Source organism: Chlorocebus sabaeus, chromosome 20, assembly GCF_047675955.1.
Source record: "Chlorocebus sabaeus isolate Y175 chromosome 20, mChlSab1.0.hap1, whole genome shotgun sequence".
NCBI lineage: Eukaryota > Metazoa > Chordata > Mammalia > Primates > Cercopithecidae > Chlorocebus > Chlorocebus sabaeus.
Window position 1 is genome coordinate 91,801,892 of NC_132923.1, and position 20,765 is coordinate 91,822,656.

At 41.6% G+C, this 20,765-nt stretch overlaps 1 protein-coding gene across 2 annotated transcripts in view; it reads left to right on the forward strand.

The window, feature by feature from the left end:
• The window catches only part of ZSWIM5 (zinc finger SWIM-type containing 5), a 197,304-nt gene that overhangs the window by 108,036 nt on the left and 68,503 nt on the right, over nt 1–20,765 (forward strand). For both annotated transcript variants that reach the window (XM_007978970.3, XM_073007367.1), the window contains exon 2: nt 11,647–12,003. In XM_007978970.3, coding sequence (XP_007977161.2) covers nt 11,647–12,003 — 357 coding nt within the window. The remainder of the gene's footprint in view (nt 1–11,646; nt 12,004–20,765) is intronic.

Genomic DNA, 20,765 nt, shown 5'->3' on the forward strand with positions numbered 1-20,765 from the left:
GGGTTTTTTATGTCTCTATCTCCTTCAGTTCTGCTCTGATCTTAGTCATTTCTTGCCTTCTGCTAGCTTTTGAATGTGTTTGCTCTTGCTTCTCTAGTTCTTTTAATTGTGATGTTAGGGTGTCAATTTTAGATCTTCCCTGCTTTCTCTTGTGGGCATTTAGTGCTATAAATTTCCCTCTACACACTGCTTTAAATGTGTCCCAGAGATTCTGGTATGTCGTGTCTTTGTTCTCATTGGTTTCAAAGAACATCTTTATTTCTGCCTTCATTTCGTTATATACCCGGTAGTCATTCAGGAGCAGGTTGTTCAGTTTCCATGTGGTTGAGCGGTTTTGAGTGAGTTTCTTAATCCTGAGTTCTAATTTGATTGCACTGCGGTCTGAGAGACAGTTTGTTGTGATTTCTGTTCTTGTACATTTGCTGAGGAGTGCTTTACTTCCAATTATGTGGTCAATTTTGGAATAAGTGTGATGTGGTGCTAAGAAGAATGTATATTCTGTTGATTTGGGGTAGAGAGTTCTGTAGATGTCTGTTAGGTCTGCTTGGTGCAGAGCTGAGTTCACAGTTTTATAGGAATGACATAATATTATTTCCCCATTGGAAAGACCTTCTGCTTGTGTTTATGGAAGATGAGTAGAGGAAATAAGAGTTAAAGGCAGGAAGATTAGTTAACTCAGGCAAGAGATTATTATGATCTCAAATTGAGGTGGTATTAGGGGAGTTAAAGGGGAGGAACTAGAATGGAGAAATATTTAGGAGGCAGAATCCACAGGATTTAGTGACCTTTTGTATATGAATCAGAAGGAGAAGCCAAGGATAAACCCCAGATCAGTGGCTCCTGCCTGACTCTACAGCTCCATCACTTGTCACTTTACCGCTTCCTGTTGGCTTTCCTGTCGCTGGTCTTCTTTCTGTTCTTTGAACATTCCATGATCCTCTATGACTCAGCACTTCTGCATATCTGTCTCTATCTCTTTCTATCTGTCTGTCTTTCTCTCTCTATTTCTGTCTCTCTCTCTCTTTCTTGCCTGGAGTCTTCTTTACCACTACTCTGCCATTCTCCATCCTTTCACCTAATTAATTCCTACTTATTCTATAGAATTCTGGACAAAATGTTATTTCCTCAAAAACTCATCCCTTACTACCTCCGTCCCTGCATCAGGTCAGGTTCCCCCCTATTATATACTACCCTATCATTTTATACTACTTCTTTATAGTACTTAACACAATTAGAATTCAATAATTATTTTTCTCCACAACTAGAAGATAAATCCCATAAGGTCAAGGATCATTAGGACTTTTCAACAGATGTGTCCTTGGAACCTAACATGTAGTAAATGTTAAATAATTTTTAATTGAATGAATGAATGAACCTTGATCTAAATTTTTTTTAAGAGGATCTAGGAAAATAATATTGATGTTTTGGAAATTTATAATGGAACTAAAATGTGCTTGTTAGGAGGTTAGACTTTCAAGCCAAACTTCCTAGGTCCAAATCCTAAATCCTAGCTCTTGTCTCAGTTTCTTTACCAACAAAAATGGGGATAATAATAGTATTAAACACATAATGTTGTGGTGAGGGTTAAATGATATAAAGTATGTAAAAGAAATTAGTACCTAGTACGTGGTAAGTGCCCAATACTGTTAATGTTTAAAAATTATTTTTCTTTTTTGATGAAAATAAATAATTAGTCATATTTAAGAAGTATAGGCTGGGCACGGTGGCTCATGTCTGTAATCCCAGCACTTTGGGAGGCCGAGGCGAGTGGATCACTTGAGGTCAGGAGTTCAAGACCAGTCTGGCCTGCATGGTAAAACCCCATCTCCACTAAAAATGCAAAAAAATTAGTCAGGGGTTGTGGCGCATGCCTGTAGTCCCAGCTACCTGGGAGGCTGAGGCGGGAGAATGGCTTGAACCCAGGAGGCAGAAGTTGCAGTGAGCCAAGATCACGCCACTGCACTCTAGCCTGGGTGACAGAGCAAGACTCCGTCTTAAAAAAAAAAAAAAAAGAAGAAGAAGAAGAAGAAGAAGAAGTATATTGGCTGGGCACGTTGGCTCACACCTGTAATCCCAGCACTTTGGGAGGCCGAGGCAGGCAAATCACTTAAGGCCAGGAGTTCGAGACCAACCTGACCAACATGGCGAAACCCTGTCTCCACTAAAAGTACAAAAACTAGCCGGGTGTGGTGGTAGGGGCCTATAATCCCAGCTGCTCGGGAGACTGAGGCAGGAGAATTGCTTGAACCTGGGAGGCAGAGTTTGCGGTGAGCTGAGATCGCACCACTGCTCTCCAGTCTGGGCGACAGAGCGAGACCTTGTCTGAAAAAAAAAAAGGAAGCACCTTGAGTTGAAAGAAATGCTGTAAATTTATTTTTCCTAGTTTTTAAAGCCCAACATGTTTCAGAATGTGAAATTATGATCATTTTATAATAATTTCTGTTACCATGACTGTAATCATGCAATAAGATTAGGGCAAATCACATAACTTCTCTGAACCTTGTTCCTCATCTATGAAATGATTATGTCTCAAGTCCTTTATTACTTGATTTTGAGTAAAATCTCACTCATATAAACTAGAATATAAGCTCCATACCCATCAATGTTAAGACTTTTTCACTTAATATGATTCATTTCAACAATTGGGGTACCAAGTAGTTTATATAGAGGTGATATTTGAGCTGAGCCATGAAGAACATAGAATTTCGTTATTTGGAGAGGGGAAATTTATATGTGTCTGTCTGTCACACATGTCCAAACAGAAGAATGGTCTTTAGTACTTTCTGTTTAATCCAAAGTGGAGTCTAGCCCATGCCCAGGATTCCCCAGCCTTAATCCTGGGAAAGAAAACTGTTAAGTGAACAATTTCAGTCAATTCTCATGTCCTCAGTTTAGAAGGTAGGAGAATCAGAACTCTTTTAAACCATGGATTTTTAAGTTTTTTACTGATCTTGTGGTTCTCAGAGCTCTTGCTGCACATTTAGGCATGTCTAGCTCTTGCAAGGACCACCTGCAAAGTACTTGGTTGTTAGGAGCCTGTGAGGCCATTTTGATACATTTTAAAATCTTGCCTAAGTGGCACTTGAAGCACGTTGAAGGCAAAGAAAGCATGGCTCATTTATAGGATGACATGCTGGTGGGGGTTCTCATAATAGCAGGTATTTATAGAAGGCTAGTGATTTTTCTGGAAGTGGAGATGTCACAGCCAGTGTGATATGTAATGGAGAAGCAGCTGTGGTAGAGTTTTATTCTTATAGTTCTAAACAGTCTACAAGTCAGGTAGGGAAGCTGTCTAAGCCATAGAACAGAAAGTTGGCATGAAGCATCTCTTCTTCTCAGGGCAAGGCTTGCTTTGTGATCCGAGGGGCAAGGGGTGGGTAAATGCACTGGTTGTAAAACTAAACGAGAACTCCTTGAAAATGTTTGGTGCTTTATGCAGGGCCCGCTCAGTGTTAAAGCACTTAAGGGCTTTGTGTGTGTGTGTGTGTGTGTGTGTGTGTGTGTGTGTGTGTGTGTGTATGAGGTGATAGGGCCACAAGGCAAGCAGCTGCCTGATTGTCCATTTTCTTACACACACACACACATACACACACACACACACACACACACACACACAAACAGTTATCTATCAGATCCACCATCTCTGATTGCTTTGTGTCAAGAAACAGACTGTAGGAAGGAACAAAATAGGGATGTTTTACCTTTATGACCCACTGGAATCACTAGTAAAGCAGGTAGGGGTGTGTGTGTGTTTGTGTGTGTGCGTGCGCACGTGTGTGTGTTTTAACTGTGGTACACTACCAAATCTAACATTATATATTGCTTCTCTTTACACCTGCTTATTCTTCCCCACAATTTATCCATATCCTAATCAGTTGAAGACCTATAACTAATAAAATAGACTGTTTTAAAAGCCTATATAGTTCTTGGGCATTTGAATATTTGATAAGTAGAATAACTTCACAATGTATGTATTTTCTTTTTGTATCTTAGGAAAATGTGAATGAAGGAGTATCACAAAGATGATATTTAGGAAAACTTCATCTATAAAGTAGTTGTTTTTCCCAAGAGTTTCTAAGCAATTTTTGTGGCGGTTGTTTCTGTTACTGTTTTTGTTAAGAGCCCACCAGGTTCCAGGCACTGACCTAACCACTTTACGTGGTTTTTTCTTTATTTTACAGATAAGGGTGTTAAGAATCAAAGAAAGGCAGTCAAAACTTTAAATAAAAAATTAAGTCACCCTTAATGAAATAATAAGTCAAGACAACATCATCAATGACTGTTAAAACCATTAGGTGAAAAGCTGACAACTTTGTAAGAGAGAGATCAGGTCAAAAACACCAAAACCCACTGATCATTTCTAACAGCATGAAAAGAAAGACAAACAGGCATTGTATGTCTCCCGATGTGGTGCAATAGAAAGTATGCAACACAGCCTGTGAAGTAATTCCCGCAAAAAACCCAAATCTTATCAAGTCTCTAGAACTCACTATTATTTTTCAATATTAGGATGTTGGGAAAGAAGAGAACTTGTACTTTAAGAGACATAATAACCAAATTAAATGTCTGCACCTTGTTTGCATCTTGATTTGAACAAACATCCTGTATTAAAGAAAAATAAAAATAAAGAACCAGGCACAGTGGTTCATGCCTATAATCCCAGGACTTTGGGAGGCTGAGGCAGGAGGATCAGTTGAGGTTAGGAGTTCAAGACCAGCCTGGACAACACATTGAGACCCCATCTCTACAAAAAATTAAAAAATTAGGAATAGTAGCACCTGAAAAGTTCCAACTTTTCAGGAGGCTGAGGTGGGAGGTTCACTTGAGCCCAGGAGGTTGAGGCTGCAGTGAGCCATGATCACACCACTGCACTCTAGCTTAGGTAACAGAGACAGACCCTGTCTCAAAAAAAAAAAAAAGTTAATTATGGAAATCTGAACATGCAATATTTGATATTAAGGAATTACTAATTTTACTTCTTATCTTTTAGAGATTCATATCAGAGGTGTTTACCAATAAAATGGTATTTGCGAGATTTGCTTTCAAAGTAATCTATGGAGGAGGTAGGAAAGGAGTTGGTAAACAGTAGGTTAAAGAAATTTGTCTTTGTGTTGATAATTATTGAAGTTAAGTGATGTATACATCATGGGGACTCAACATACTGCTGTTTCTGTCCTTTTTTTTTTTTTTTTGCTTGCCTTGTTCTGGAGGACAGTGATATGATGTTGGCTCACTGTAACCTCGATCTCCCAGGCTCCAGTGATCTTCCCACCTCAGCCAGCTCCCCCCAAGTAGCTGGGACTGTGGCTATGGGACTACAGGTGTGCACCACCACACCTGGCTAATTTTTTGTACTTTCCATAGAGGCAGGGTTTCGCCATATTGCCAGGCTGGTCTTGAACTCCTGAGCTCAAGTGATCCACCTGCCTCAGCCTCCCAAAGCTCTGGGATTATAGGCGTGAGCCGCCACGCCTGGCCCTGTCTCTGTACTTTTTTGTTTGATTGCCAGGCTGGTCTTGAACTGCTGGGCTCAAGCAGTCCTCCCACCTTGGGCTCCCAAAGTGCTGCGATTACAGGCATGAGCCACCACACCTAGCCGGTAAAGATTTTTAAAAACCAACCTTCTGAGCCCCGGAGTTTGAGATCACCCTGGGCAACATGGTGAAACCCCATCTCTACAAAAAAATGCAAAAAAATTAGCCAGGCAGCCGGGCATGGTGCTTGTGCCTGTAATCCCAGTACTTTGGGAGGCTGAGGCAAGCGGATCACAAAGTGAGGAGATCAAGACCATCCTGGCCAACATGGTGAAAACCCAACTCTACTAAAAATATTAAAAAATTAGCTGGGCGTGGTGGTGCGTGCCTGTAATCCCAGCTACTCGGGAGGCTGAGGCAGGAGAATCACTTGAACCAGAAAGTTGGAGGTTGCAGTGAGCCGAAATCGCGCCACTGCACTCCAACCTGGCGACAGAGTGAGAGTTCGTCTCAAAAAAATTAAAAAATAAAAAATAATTAGCCAGGCATAGTGGCATCTTGGGAAACTAAGTTGGGAGAATTCCTTGAGCCCAGGAGGTCAAGGTCACTGCAAGCCGTGGTCGCGCCACTCCACTCCAGCCTAGATAACAGAGCAAGACCCTGTCTCAAAAAAAAAAAAAAAGCTTCTACATGTTTGCTTAAATTAATAGATTATTGATGGACATGTTTATGGCTGTTAGGTTGGCAATGGGAAAGAAACACTACATTAAACCTAGTCTACTTAGCTTTATTCTCAGGAGTAATCAGACTTTTTAAAAAATGTTGCTAGGTTACAATAAGGCAAGGAGTATAGATGTTTGAAAGGGACTTCCCTTTTACATTCTAAGATATATGAGGGGAAAAAGAAACTCCCAACAAGGAAACTTACATGGCCTTCTGCCTTTCAGATGAGCCTAGGTCCGAAGCATGAGCTATACCAGTGTTAATACAGCTGACAGAGCCCAAACATTTACACAGCTCAAATGAACATGTTCCCAAGAGCATCAATCATGAGCCCTAGCCAAAGCCTCTAGGGAGCCATGTATTTTTCAATGCTTTGAAAAATATTTTGCAGAAAGTTTCTCGGTTGTTTTAATATTGATCTATTTTGAAGACAGCTGTAATCTAAATTGATACTTGAGCTCTAATTCTAGATTAACCTAGTGGTTTCAAGCCATACCAATGCTGTAAAAGCTGAAATTTTAGAATTTTAATAAACTGACCATTATTTTCTAATAATATTTCTAGTTATATTGTTTTATAGTTTGTAATTCCATTAGTTAAATGTGGTATTAATTGCCTATAGTACAATATTATAGAGATGTAGTATGATGTAATAGTTAAGAGTTTGAGCTTTAGAACCAGACTGCCTGGGTGTGAATCCTGGCTTTGTCACTTCCTAGCAGAGTGACCTTTGAATGAGTTACTTAAGCTTTCTATGTTTATGTTTTCTCATGCATAAATATGGGAGTAGTAATAGTAATCAAAATTTTCCAGAGAAACAAAACTAGTGAGAGATGATAGATAGATAGATAGATAGATAGATAGATAGATACATACATACATACATACATACACACATATATACATACATAGATAGGATTTATTTCAAGGAATTGGCCTACGTGATATGGGCAGCTGAGAAGTATGAAATCTGTAGAGCAGGCCGGAAATTTTGGGGCAGGACCTGGTGCTGCAATCTTGAGGCAGAATTTGTTATTTCTCAGAGAAACCTCAGACTTTTGCTTGTAAGACTTTTCAATCGATTGTGTGAGGCCCACCCACATAATTGAGGATAATCTGCATTAGATAAAGTCAACTGATTGTAAATATTAACCACATCTACAAATTACCTGCACGGCAACACCTAGATTAGTGTTTGGTTGAATAGCTGGGTACCATAGCCTAGTCAAATTGACACATAAAACTAACCATCGGGCCAGGCATGGTGGCTCACACCTGTAATCCTAGCTCTTTGGAAGGCTGAGAGGGGGTGGATCACGAGGTCACGAATTCAAGACCAGCCTGGCCAAGATGGTGAAACCCTGTCACTACTAAAAATGCAAAAATTAGCCAGGCGTGTTGGCAGGCGCCTGTAATCCCAGCTACTCGGCAGGCTGAGGCAGGAGAATCACTTGACCCGGAGAGTGAAGGTTGCAGTGAGCTGAGATCAGACCACTGCACTCCTGCCTGTGCGACAGAGTGAAACTCCATCTCAAAACAAAACAAAACAAAACAAAACTTACCATCATACCTACTATCAAATTCATAAAACTGTGACAATTAAATGTGTTAATGCATATAAAGCACTTAGAATGGAGCCTAACACATAGGAAGCTCTCATAAAGGCTAAGTAAAAGAGCTTTGCTTTGTAAGATCAGCCACCATTTATTAAATAACTGTAATATGCAAAGTTCTGTGTCTAACATTGTGGGAAATTCAGTGATAGTCACTATAGAATCATAATGTATCTGCACAGGATTAAACCATGGAGATCATTTAGGCCAGCCTCTCATCTTAAAACTGTAGAAGCTGAGGTCCAATGTTTTTGTAAATATACAACCAGGGTAGTTTGTTGTTTTTTTTTAATATTAGTGATGAACAATACGCAGAGAAAGCCCTGACCTCATGAGCCTTATGTCCTAATAAGATACCCATTGATGACTATTTCAGTCTCAAATCTAACCAATATTCTTACTCAGTTTTCACGCAGGAAGGGAAGGAGAAATTGAGCTCACAGACTGTGCTGCTGCAAGCCAAGTATGCCTAAAACATTGAATGGATGAAGCAGAAATGTTTCTATGTATCATTTTGTTTGTTTGGTTGGTTGGTTGTTTTTTGTTTGTTTGTTTTTATTTTGAGAAAGTCTTACTCTGTCACTCAATCTGGAGCGCAGTGGTGTCATCATGGCTCATTGCAGCCTCAACCTCCTGGGCTCGTGTAACAATTTTTTTTTTTTTTTTTTTTTAGAGACAGGGTCTTGCTATGTTGCCCAGGCTGGTCTTGAACTCCTGGCCTCAAGTGATCCTCCTGTCTTGTCCCCCCACAGTGCTGGGATTACAGGCATGAGCCACCTTTAGACTCAGGGGCTTGGTAACTAGGCTTTTGCACATTGACATTACTATTTTGTTTGAAATTTTAATGTAGCCCTTCTGTGAGGTCTTTGTATCAGGACTCAAGTCATTTCTCAACAATGTACTAAATACTTCTGAATGGCGCAAAGGAAATTAAGAATGTGCTTTCTTAGCACCTAGTTTTCAACCACTGTGAAACTTGGCCATTGGGAAAGTTGTCTCTTATCCCCTTTACATGGAGAGCCATTAATAATTGCATTAAAACATTAGTAATACATCCGTAGGACATTTTATAGTTTTACAGAGTACTTTTGAGAGTTAAGCAGAGCAAGTATTATTATACTACTTAGAAGATATCTAAGTCTCAAGAGTTGTAAAGTATGTGGCCCAAGACTCCATAGTAAATATCAGGTTCTAGCGGCCTAATTCCTAGTGTAATGTGCTCTTTGCTATATATTACTCTGCTGGCAATGTCTGGTGGGTATAGGTCTGGAGAGGAGCTGCTTCCCAACCCTACAGCTCTCTTCTTTAGTTCTTTTTTTCTTTTTCTTTTTCTTAAAGAGACAGGATCTCACTCTGTATCCCAGGCTGGAGTGCAGTGGCACCATCATAGCTGTCTAGCAACCTCAAACTCCTGGACCCAAGCATTCCTCCCACTTCAGTCCTGAAGTAGCTGGGACTACAGGTGTATGCCACCACACCCAGCTTGATTTTTTGTAGATATGGGGTTTTGCTATGTTACTGAGGCTGGTCTTGAACTCCTAACCTCAAGCGATCCTCCCACCTTGGCCTCCAAAAGTGCTGGCATCTGAGCCACGTTGCCCAGCTTCCTTAGTTTTTAAGTGAAGGCAGTCTTTACCTATAATTAATCTTTACCTATAATTAATTTGAATGTAACTTTTTGACTTTGCTTTAAACAAGTGACAGTAAATATTTTTAAACCTGCAGCTTGTTTTGCTGAGAAAAAGCCTCTCTGGGGTTTAACCAAACCTGGAGGCTATGAAGTTAGTGAGTTTGTTTTTATCTTTTTCTTGCTCTGGAAATTAATCTGAATGTTTTCAGTAATGTGTACCTTTCTTTGGATTAGACATAAATGTACCTTTATGTAATAATTTGGCTAGGTTTTATGAGTGTACTTGTAAATTTGGGTCTTATTTTAATTAACCATAACTGTCTGAAACTTGAATTTTGGAAAGTTTTCTCTGCATTTGTTAATTCTGCCAGATCACAATGGTAGCTCTGAAACTTACATATGTACCTTTTATTACTTGACAAATATTTCTTCAACAGATATAAGATTATTTAAAATTGCTTTCCTGTTCACAGTGTATAGTTAAACAGGAAAGTCTCTGAAATTAGTCTCACCTTTGTTCCTGTCTGTGCTATAGCATTTGGCACATCATATTGTTACCATTTACTTATATGTGTAGCTGGGACTACAGGCATGTGCCACCATACCGGCTACTTTTTTAAATTTTGTGTAGAGACAGGGTCTCACTGTGTTGCCCAGGCTGGTCTCCCAACTCCTGGCCTCAAGTAATCCTCTCACCTGAACCACTTGAGCCGTTGGGATTACATATGTGAGCCACTACACTAAGCATGTCTGTGGGTTTTGAAAAGAACTTTGTTGTGGCACCTTTTAGAGGTAATGACATACAACAGAAAGAAAATTAACATTGGAGTCAGTCAGACCTCCTGGTTCCAAATCTCAGGTCTGTCACATTTGCTAGCGCCTTGGGCAAATTACTTAAACTTTCTGAACCTCAGTTTACAGTTTACATACCTTTAAAATAAGGAAAATAGTACTGATTTTATAAGGTTGCTGTGATAAATTATTAAAAGTACCCAAAACAGTTCTGCTACATAGCAGATGCTTCACAAATATCTTCTTTTTTTGTTAGCATCCCTAGGCCTAGCAGTTCAGTACTTAAAGTCTCCTTAAACTTTTGTTGAATGACTTAATGATTAGATGAATACATATTCTTTTCAAAGAAGAAAAATCATATTTAAAGTAAAGAATAGCCAGGCATGGTGGCTCATGCCTGTAATCCCAGCACTTTGGGAGGCTGAGTCAGGCGAATTGCTTGAGCCCTGGAGTTCAAGACCAGCCTGGGCAACATGGTAAAACCCCGTCTGCACTAAAAATACAAAAATGAGCCAGTGCACGTGGCTCGTTTTTTCATTAGCCTTTCCTTTATTTTCCTCTGTTTTTGTACTCGAGGCTGAGAGTGGGAGGATCACTTGCGCCCAGGAGACAGAGGCTGAAGTGAGCTGAGATTGCACCACTGCACTCCAGCCTCGGTGACAGAGCTAAAAGATAAAAATAATAATAAAGAACAATTAATATTACAGAATTGATTTGCTATTGATTTTATCTTTTAATTTTGTTAAGTTAAAAATGGATTCTCCTACATTTCAAAATTACTGTCACTGTGTGCCTAGTGAGTAGAGGTGTAACACTACATAGTTTCATTGCACCTAGCTGTGCCTTTCATGTCTTAAATTTCTTGCCTTTTATGTATTCCACGTGGAATTTTGTGTTTTAAAGAAGAATTATTTTCCTTAGTCTTCTTTGATCTTCCTTCTGTCCTTCTTCTTGGCATTTTGGATTCTCTTTCATTTGTGACATCTACCTTACTCTAGATAATACAGATATTATTTGTAGACTTGTCTTTGCCTACCACCTAGAGCTGAAAATCTACTGTAAGAGTCTTTAAGTTATTTAGGATTCCTTCTTAGTCTTTCTGAGACTATGATGATAGCTATGAACTATCCCCTCCCCCCCGAAAAATGTATACACATACAAGCTAAAGTTTTCATATCAGTATGAGTTCAGGAGGTTCATGAACTCCAGGGTAGGGACTCTTTCTATATTGTGTGTTTCTTCAGAGCAGTAACTGAATTTCATTGACCTCTGTGTCTATGGCAAAGCCTATCATGTACGTGTGTAGGAGATACCCAGTATATAATTTATGAATTGATGAATTCACATGTAAAGTGAGAATCTTAAGTTTATTACTATAGAATCTCTAAACACAGTTTCTTTTTTGTTTCCTTAGGCTTTCATCTGAGTGGCACAGTAACTGAGCTGGCCACTGCCTCTGAACCAGCAGTGACTTACAAAGTTGCAATCAGTTTTGATCGATGCAAAATCACCTCAGTAACATGTGGCTGTGGGAACAAGGACATATTCTACTGTGCCCATGTGGTAGCGCTCTCACTCTACAGGATCCGTAAACCAGACCAAGTCAAATTGCGTCTTCCTATCTCTGAAACCCTTTTCCAGATGAATAGGGACCAGCTACAAAAGTTTATTCAATATTTAATCACGGCACACCACACTGAAGTTCTTCCTACTGCACAGAAACTGGCAGATGAGATTCTATCCTCCAACTCAGAAATCAACCAAGTGAACGGTAATCGTACAACTTTTTTATTGGAAAAAAAAAGTCTTATTCATCACCACTGTCACCAAAGCAACCCTCTTACCTCTACTTTGTTGCTTTATTGCATGTTAGGAGATTGGGATATTTCTGCAGTTGCAATTACTTAACTTTAATCATTTCATTCTATCCAAACAACTGTGTTTAACTCTAGGTTTCTTAAAGCAGTCCAACTGTGTATCTCAAAAAGATTTTGGTGAAAAAGAACAGAGAATGATAGTATTATATATTGGTCTAGTTTATGGACTTTGTCAGTGTAGTCCCTGTCCCTAGGAGCCTGAAGTATTCAAACAGTGAAAGCAAGCACAAAATAATTTGTATCATTCAGTGAATTGAGATGGATATGAGAATTCCCTTGATATTTCAGGACCCTACATTAGCATCAGAGTTATCCTAAGGAGCATGTGTTAGCATATTGGGGGTGCATTAATGGAGAAAGAGTTTATGCTCACTCATTCATTCAACAAATTTATTAAGTACCATGTGCAGGGAGTAGTGCTGATTGTTGAGGGTCTAAAACAGACATGGTTTTTAAAGTAGCTTATAACCTAGTAGCAACAACAGACAGGTCTGAAACAAATGCTTGTTTTTATCATGAAACCAGATTGTAGAAGCCTAATCATAGAAAACCATTGACAATTTTAAAGAAGGGGCCAGGCACGGTGGCTCACGCCTGTGATCCTAGCACTTTGGGAGGTCAAGGTGGGTGGATCACTTGAGGTCAGGAGTTCAAGACCAGCCTGGCCAACATGGTGAAACCCTGTCTCTACTAAAAAAACAAAAATCATCCAGGCATGGTGGTGCATGCCTGTAATCCCAGCTACTTTGGAGGCTGAGGTGGGAGAATTGCTTGAACCTGGGAGGTGGAGGCTGCAGTGAGCCGAGATGATCATGCCACTGCACTCCAGCCTGGGTGACAGAGTGAGACTCCATCTCAAAAAAAAAAAAAAAAAAAAAAAGGATAAAAGGAAAAAGAAAAATTTTAAGAAGAAGAGTTATATAAGCCAGTTTTCATTTTGCTTTTTAGATCCCACTGTGTTCCAAGCATCATGCAAAGCACTTTATTTTTTATTTTTATTTTTTATTATACTTTAAGTTCTAGGGTACATGTGCACAACGTGCAGGTTTGTTACATAGGTATACATGTGCCGTGTTGCTTTGCTGCACCCGTTAACTCATCATTTACATTAGGTATTTCTCCTAATGCTATTCTTCCCCCTGCCCTGCACCCCACGACAGACTCCAGGGTGTGATGTTTCCCTTCCTGTGTCCCAATGTTCTCATTGTTCAGTTCCCACCTATGAGTGTGAACATGCAGTGTTTGGTTTTCTGTCCACAGAGGACTTTATATATGTTAATTCATTTAGCTTTCAAAACTACTTTGTGGGGCATAATAATTTCTACTTTATGAATAAGGAAGTTATTTATAACCTAGGTTCATTTGACTTAAGAATTTTTTGAGGGCCGGACACGGTGGCTCAAGCCTGTAATCCCAGCACTTTGGGAGGCCAAGATGGGCGGATCACGAGGTCAGGAGATCGAGACCATCCTGGCTAACACAGTGAAACCCTGTCTCTACTAAAAAATACAAAAAACTAGCCGGGAGAGGTGGCAGGCATCTGTAGTCCCAGCTACTCGGGAGGCTGAGGCAGGAGAATGGCGTATACCCGGGAGGCGGACCTTGCAGTGAGCTGAGATCCGGCCACTGCACTCCAGCCTGGACGACAGAGCGAGACTCCGTCTCAAAAAAAAAAAAAAAAAAAAGAATTTTTTGAATTTCTCTAAAGTTTTTTGAGTTTCCCTAAACTACCTTTCTCTTTTGGACGATAACTGATACGGTTTGGATTTGCATCCCTGCTCAAATGTCATATCCAGTTGTAATCTCCCACGTTGGAGGAGGGGTCTTGTGGGAGGTGAATGGATCATGGGGGCAGATATCCTTCCCTCTTTCTGTTCTCCTGATAATGAGTTGAGTTTCTACAAGATCCGGTTATTGAAAAGTGTGTAAGCACCTGTCCCTTCTCTCTCTTCCTCCTGCTCCAGCCATGTAAGATGTGCCTGCTTCCCCTTTGCCTTCCACCATGATTTTAAGTTTCCTGAGGCCTCCCAAGGCATGCTTCCTGTACAGCCTGCAGAACCATGAGCCAATTAAACCTCTTTTTTAAAAATAAATTACCCATTCTCAGGTATTTGTTTATAGCAGTGCAAGAATGTACCAATACAAAAAATTGGTACTGGAAAGTCAGGCATTGCCATAAAGATACCTGAAAATGTGAAAGCAGCTTTGGAACTGGGTAACAGGCAGAGGTTAGAAAAGTGTGGAGGGCTTAGAAGAAGACAGGAGGATGAAGGAAAGTTTGGAACTTCCTAGACACTTGTTAAATTGTTGTGACAAAAATGCTGATAGTGATATTGACAGTGAAGTCCAGGCTGAGATGGTCTCAGATGAATATGGGGTGCTTTTTGGGAACTGGAGCAAAGATGTTTGAGGCATTGTGCCCCTGCCCTTGGGATCTTTGGAACTTTGAACTTGAGAGTGGTGATTTGGGGTACCTGGCAGAAGAAATTTCTGTGCAGCAGAGTTGAAGATGTAACCTGACTGCTTTTAGCAACCTCAACTCATATTCGTGAGCAAAAAAAAACAAACACAAACAAACAAAAAAAAACTAACCTAAAACTAGAAATTATATTTAAAAGGGAAACAGAGTGTAAAAGTTTGGAAAATTTGCAGCCTGGCCATATGGTAGAAAAGAATTCCCCCTTTCAGGGGAGGAATTCAAGCTGGCTGCAGAAATTTGCTTAAGTAAAGACAAGACAATGAGGAAAATGTCTCAAAAGCATTTCAGACACCTTCATGGTAGCCCCTCCCATCACAGGCCCAGAGACCTAGGAGGGAAGAATGGTTTCATAGGCCAGGCCCAGGGCTCCACTACCTTGCTCCTTAGGACACTGCTCCCTGCATCCCAGCCACTCCAGCTCCAGCTGTGGCTAAAAGGGCCCTAGATAGGTCTTAGGCCACTGCTCCAGAGGGTGCAAGCCATAAGCCTTGGCGGCTTCCACATGGTGTTAAGCACAGAGGTCAAGAGTTGAGGCTTGAGAGCCTTTGCCTAGATTTCAGAGGATATATGAAAACGCCTGGATGTCCAGGCACAAGTCTGCTGCAGGGGCAAAGCCTTCATGGAGAGCCTCTACTAGGGCAGTGTGGAGGGGAAATGTGGGTTGGAGCCCCCACACAGATTCCCCACTGGAGCACTGCCTAGTGGAGCTGTGAGAAGGGGGCTGCTGTCCTCCAGATCCCAGGATGGTATATCCACCAATAGCTTATACTGTGCACTTGAAAAAGCCACAGGCACTCAATACTAGCCCTTGAAAGCAGCCATAGGAGCCGAGCTCTCAGTGGGTGGAGCTGCTCAAGGACTTAGGTGCCCACCCATTGCATCACTGTGACTTGGATGTGAGACTTGGAGTCAAAGGGGATTATTTTGGAGCTTTAAGGTTTAGTGACTGCCCTGCTGGGTTTTGGACTTGCCTGGGGCCTGTAGCCCCTCTCTTTTGGCTGATTTCTCCCTTTTGAAATGGCAGGTGTATTTACCCAATGCTTATATTTCCATTGTATCTTGGAAGTAACTAACTTGTTTTTGATTTTACAGGCTCATAGGTGGAAGGGACTTGCCTTGTCTCAGATGAGATTTTGGACGGTGGACTTTTGAGTTAATGCTGAAATGAGTTAAGACTTGGGGGACTGTTGAGAAGGGATGATTGTATTTTGCAATGTAAGAAGGATATGAGATTTAGAAGGGGCCAGGGGCAGAATGATATGGTTTGGATTTGTGTCCCTACCCAAATCTCATATTGAATTTGTAATCCCCACTGTTGGAGAAGGAGCATGATGGGAGGTGATTGGATCATGGAGGTGGATTTACCCCTTGTTGTTCTCATGATAGTGAGTGAGTTCTCATGAGATCTGGTTATTTAAAAGTGTGTAGGCCGGGCGCAGAGGCTCACACCTGTAATCCCAGCACTTTGGGAAGCCAAGGTGGGTGGATTGCTTGCACCCCGGAGTTTGAGACCAGCCCAGGAAACATGGAAAAACCCTGTCTCCACAAAAAATTCAAAAATTAGCTGGGCATTGTGGTGCGTACCTGTAGTCCCAGCTACTTGGGAGGCTGAGGTGGGAGGATGGCTTGAGCCCAGGAGGCAGAGATTGCAGTGAACCAAAATTGCGCCACTGCACTCCAGCCTGGTGATAGAACCGGACTTTGTCTCAAAATAATAAATAAATATAAATAAAAGTGTTTAGCACCTCCCACTTCTCTCTCTTCCTTCTGCACCAGCCATGTAAGACATGCCTGCTTCCCCTTTGTCTTGTAAGTTTCCTGAGGCCTCCCCAGACATGCTTCCTGTACATCCTGTGGAACCGTGATCCAATTAAACTTTTCTTTATAAATTACCCAGTTTCAGTTATTTCTTTATAGCAGTGCAAGAACGGACTAATACAATAACTTTACTACTAGTGTGGAAGAGGCAATGAGACTGGGTGGGTGGCCTGTATAATAGAGTAGTCCACATGCCAAAGGACCTGCCTTTCCCAGTTGTTCAACAGAGCCAATCAAGTCCTACAAACAACCTCAGAAAGAACAGTCAGAGCTGGGCATGGTGGCTCAACGCCTGTAATCCCAACACTTTGGGAGGTCAAGGCAACAGGATTGCTGGAGTCCAGGAGAACAGCCTGAACAACATAGTGAGACCTCATCTCTACAAAAAATAAAAAAATTAGCCGTGCATGGTGGTGTGTGCTTGTGGTCCCAGCTACTTGGGAAGCTGATGCAGGAGAATTGCTTGGGCCCAGGATGTCGAGGCTGCAATGAACAGTGTCATGCTACTGTCCTCAGCATGGACACAGAGTAAGACCCTGTCTCAAAAAAAAAAAAAAAAAAAAAAATTAAAAGGAATAAAGAAAGAACAGTCAGACAGGCTTTCAGGAGCTCTTGCTAACTAGCAAAAATGTTATATGCTTTACACTCAAAGTTGCAGTGTTTATATAATAACTGAGCTCTCTCTATTTGAGTGATACTGTCAAATGGTAGCTCTCTATATCTCTTCCTATCCCACACAGAGAGGCTGTTCTACTTCTCTGACCTCCTTTTTGAGACCTGAGTTCTGCCCCCATCCCCAGGCCTGTAGCACCAGAGGGAAGAATAGCTCTGTACCCTGACAGCTGGGCTATGGCCTGCTTTTGTGCCTCATTCCCACTATCTTTTCCCCCAGAATTATTTCCAAGCTCTCTGGCCTCTTCTTGAACTGGCTGCCTTGGTTCAGGACCAGTATTGGCCTGTCTTTTTCACCACAACTGTCACCAAAACAACCCTCTTCCCTCATTACTACTGTGCTGAAGAAATTATATTCCTCATTACACTTCCCATTCCCATATCTTAATTTTTGTCTGAAATTAGGCTGCAGTTGCCACAATCAACTCGAGATGTGATTCTCAACCTTCCCCAGGAACTACTACTTCTGTATACATGTTTATCCCATACTTATATTAGCTTTCTATGACAGGTTCCATAGTATTCTACAGGCCCTTTCTTGATCTATTTCTTAACCAGTACTGGTATAAGCAATGATACAAAAAGGAGATATCATAGAGGTAAAATGGACTAGACTGAAAACCCAAGTGTATTGGATGAGTGAGGAGTGAAGAAGAAGACATAAAACTGAATTCCAAAATGTCTAGCTAGAATGGCATTGATGGTTTTGATAATGATGTTGCCATTCATTAGGGAACAAAAGAGGATAAATGAATTTAGGAGGAAGATAAATTTAAGTTTGAGATACTTCTAGGACATTTAGATAAAGAATTCTGATAAACAGTTAAATATGTGGACCTGGAACTGAGGGAGAAAGTCAGAATTTTTGGAATCAAAAATTTTAGATAAAAATGATGTTTGAAATCGTATTTCTGTTCCCTGCTAAATCTTTAAACACTTAGAACATTTTCCTTCTCCTTTCTCTTTAACCCCATTCCTCACCAAAACAAACCTAAAACAGCAGGAATAAAATTCCTAAAACTGCTAGCTGCCTGCTTTGAATTTTAAGAACAGATCCAAGCTTTGCTCTGCTCCCCACTTCCCTGAAATCACTTCTTGTATTAGTCCCTATATGTGTTTGTAGCTAGACATTGCCTTATCTTTTTGGGATTGGTTACTCAGATTTGACTATCCTTCCAGCTCTGCCTCTAGCACTACTCTATGCCCTATTTGTGATTTGCTCTGGTAACTCCATATCCCAAGATTCTCTGGAATACAGCATCCTGGCCAGGACTTCAGTTTCTCTTATCCAAAAAGAAAGATTGAGGAAGGAGGCAGAACAAGATGGCAGAATAGAAGGCTACACCATTTGTTCCCTACCTGCTCACATGAGGACACCAATCTAAGAACCATCTACACACAAAAGCAGTACCCACATAAGAACCAAAAATCAGGTGAGCACTCATAATAACCTGGTTTTAACTTCATATTGCTAAAAGAGGCACTGAGGAAGTAGGAAAAAGTCTTGAATCACTAGTCCATACCTCCCCAGTCGCCCTGCAGTCATATCATGGTATGGAAAGCATTTTGGTGCATTGGGAAAACATAAATTGCAGCATTTCTGAGGCATTAAACTCAGTGCTTCCCTATTATAACAGAAAACAAAACCAGAACAAACTCAGCTGACACCTCCCCATAGAGGGAGCATTTAAATTGGCCCTAGCCAAAGAGGAATTACCAGTCCCAGCAGTCCAAACTTGAGTTCCAGCAAGCCTCACATCTGTGGGCTAAAGTGCTCTGGGGCCTTAAATTAACTCGAAAGGCAGTCTAGGCTGCAAGGACTGCATCTCCTAGACAAGTCCCAATGCTGAACTGGGCCCAGAGACAGTGGACTGTGGGGAGACATGTGACCTACTGAGACACCAGCTGGGGTAGCTGAGGGAGTGATGGCATCACCCTTCCCTTAACCCCAGGCAGTTCAGTTTACAGCTCCAAAAGAAGCCCCATCCCTTTGCTTGAGGAGAGGAGAGGGAAGAGTGGGGATGAGTTTGTCTTGTATCTTGGATACCAGCTCACCCACACCAGGATAGGGCACCAGTCAGAGTCGTGAAGCCCCCTTTCCAGGCCCTAGCTCCCTGTACTACATTTCTTGACACACCTTGGGCCAGAAAGGAACCTGCTGCCTTTGAAGGGAAGGAACTAATCCTGGCAGGATTAATTGCCTGCTAACTGAAGAGCCCTGGGGGCCCTGAATAACCAGTAGTGATACCCATGTACTGCATTGAGAACCTTGGGTGAGACTCTGAAACTTGCTGGCTTAAGGCGAGTCTCAGGACATTCCCAGCTATGGTGGCTATGGGACAAGATGCCTTCCACTTGAGAAAAGTGGAAGTAAAAACAAAGGGGACTTTGTCTTGCACCTTAGGTACCAGCTCAGCCACAGGGTCTAGAGCACCAAGTGGCCTCTTGGGGTCCTCAATTCCAGGACTTGGCTCTTGGATGGCTTTTCTAGACCTGCCCTGGGCCATTGGAGAGTGCACTGCCCTGAAGGGTGAGTCCCAAGCCAGGCAGCATTCACCACAAGCTGACTGGAGAGGCCTTGGGCCTTAAGTGGTAGTCTAGCAGTACTCCTCATGGGCCTGTGGTAGTGGCGACCATGGGAGGCTCCTCTGCCTTTGGAAAGGGGCAGGAAGAGTGGGAAGTGTCATGCATGTCCGTGTGAAGAGACCACCAAACAGACTGTGTGTGAGCAAAAAGGCTGTTTATTTTACTTGGGTGCAGGTGGGCTGAGTCCAAAAAGAGAGTCAATGAAGAGAGATGGGGGTGGGAAGGTTTTATAAGATTTGGGTAGGTAGTGGAAAATTACAATCAAAGGGGGTTGTTCCCTGGCTGGCAGGGGTGGGGGTCACAACGTGCTCAGTGGGGGAGCTTTTGCGCCACGATGAGCCAAGAGAAGGAATTTCACATGGTAATGTCATCAGTAAAGGCAGGGACCAGCCATTTTCACTTCTTTTGTGGTGGAATGTCATCAGTTAAGGCAGGAACTGGCCATTTTCAATTCTTTTGTGATTCTTCACTTGCTTCGGGCCATCCGAACATACCTGCAGGTCACAAGGGATAAGATGGCTTAGCTTGGGCTCAGAGGCCTGACATTCCTGCCTTCTTATATTAATAAGAAAAATAACATAAAATAGTATTGAAGTGTTGGAGCAGCAAAAATTTTTTGGGGGGTGGCATGGAGGGATAATGGGTGATGTTTCTCAGGGCTGCTTTGAGCGAGATTAGGGGCGGCGTGGGAACCTAGAGGGGGAGAGGTGAAGTTAAAGGAGGATTTTGTGGTAAGGGGTGATATTGTGGGGTTGTTAGAAGGAGCATTTGTTGTATAGAATGATTGGTGATGTCCTGGATATGGTTTTGGATGAATTGAGGAACTAAACGGAGATACACAGTCCGAATAAAAGAAGGAGAAAATAGGTATTAAAGGACTAAGAATTGGGAGGACCCAGGACATCCAATTAGAGAGTGCCCAAGGGGGTTCAGCGTAATTACTTGCTTGGTTGGCGAGTTTTTGGGCTCTATCCTTGAGTTTTTTTTATGTTGTCATATACCAGGCCAGACTGATTTAGGTAAAAACAACACTCTTCATTTAAAAATATACAGAGTCCTCCTTTTTCAGCAGTGAGTAAGTCAAGGCCTTGGCGGTTTTGG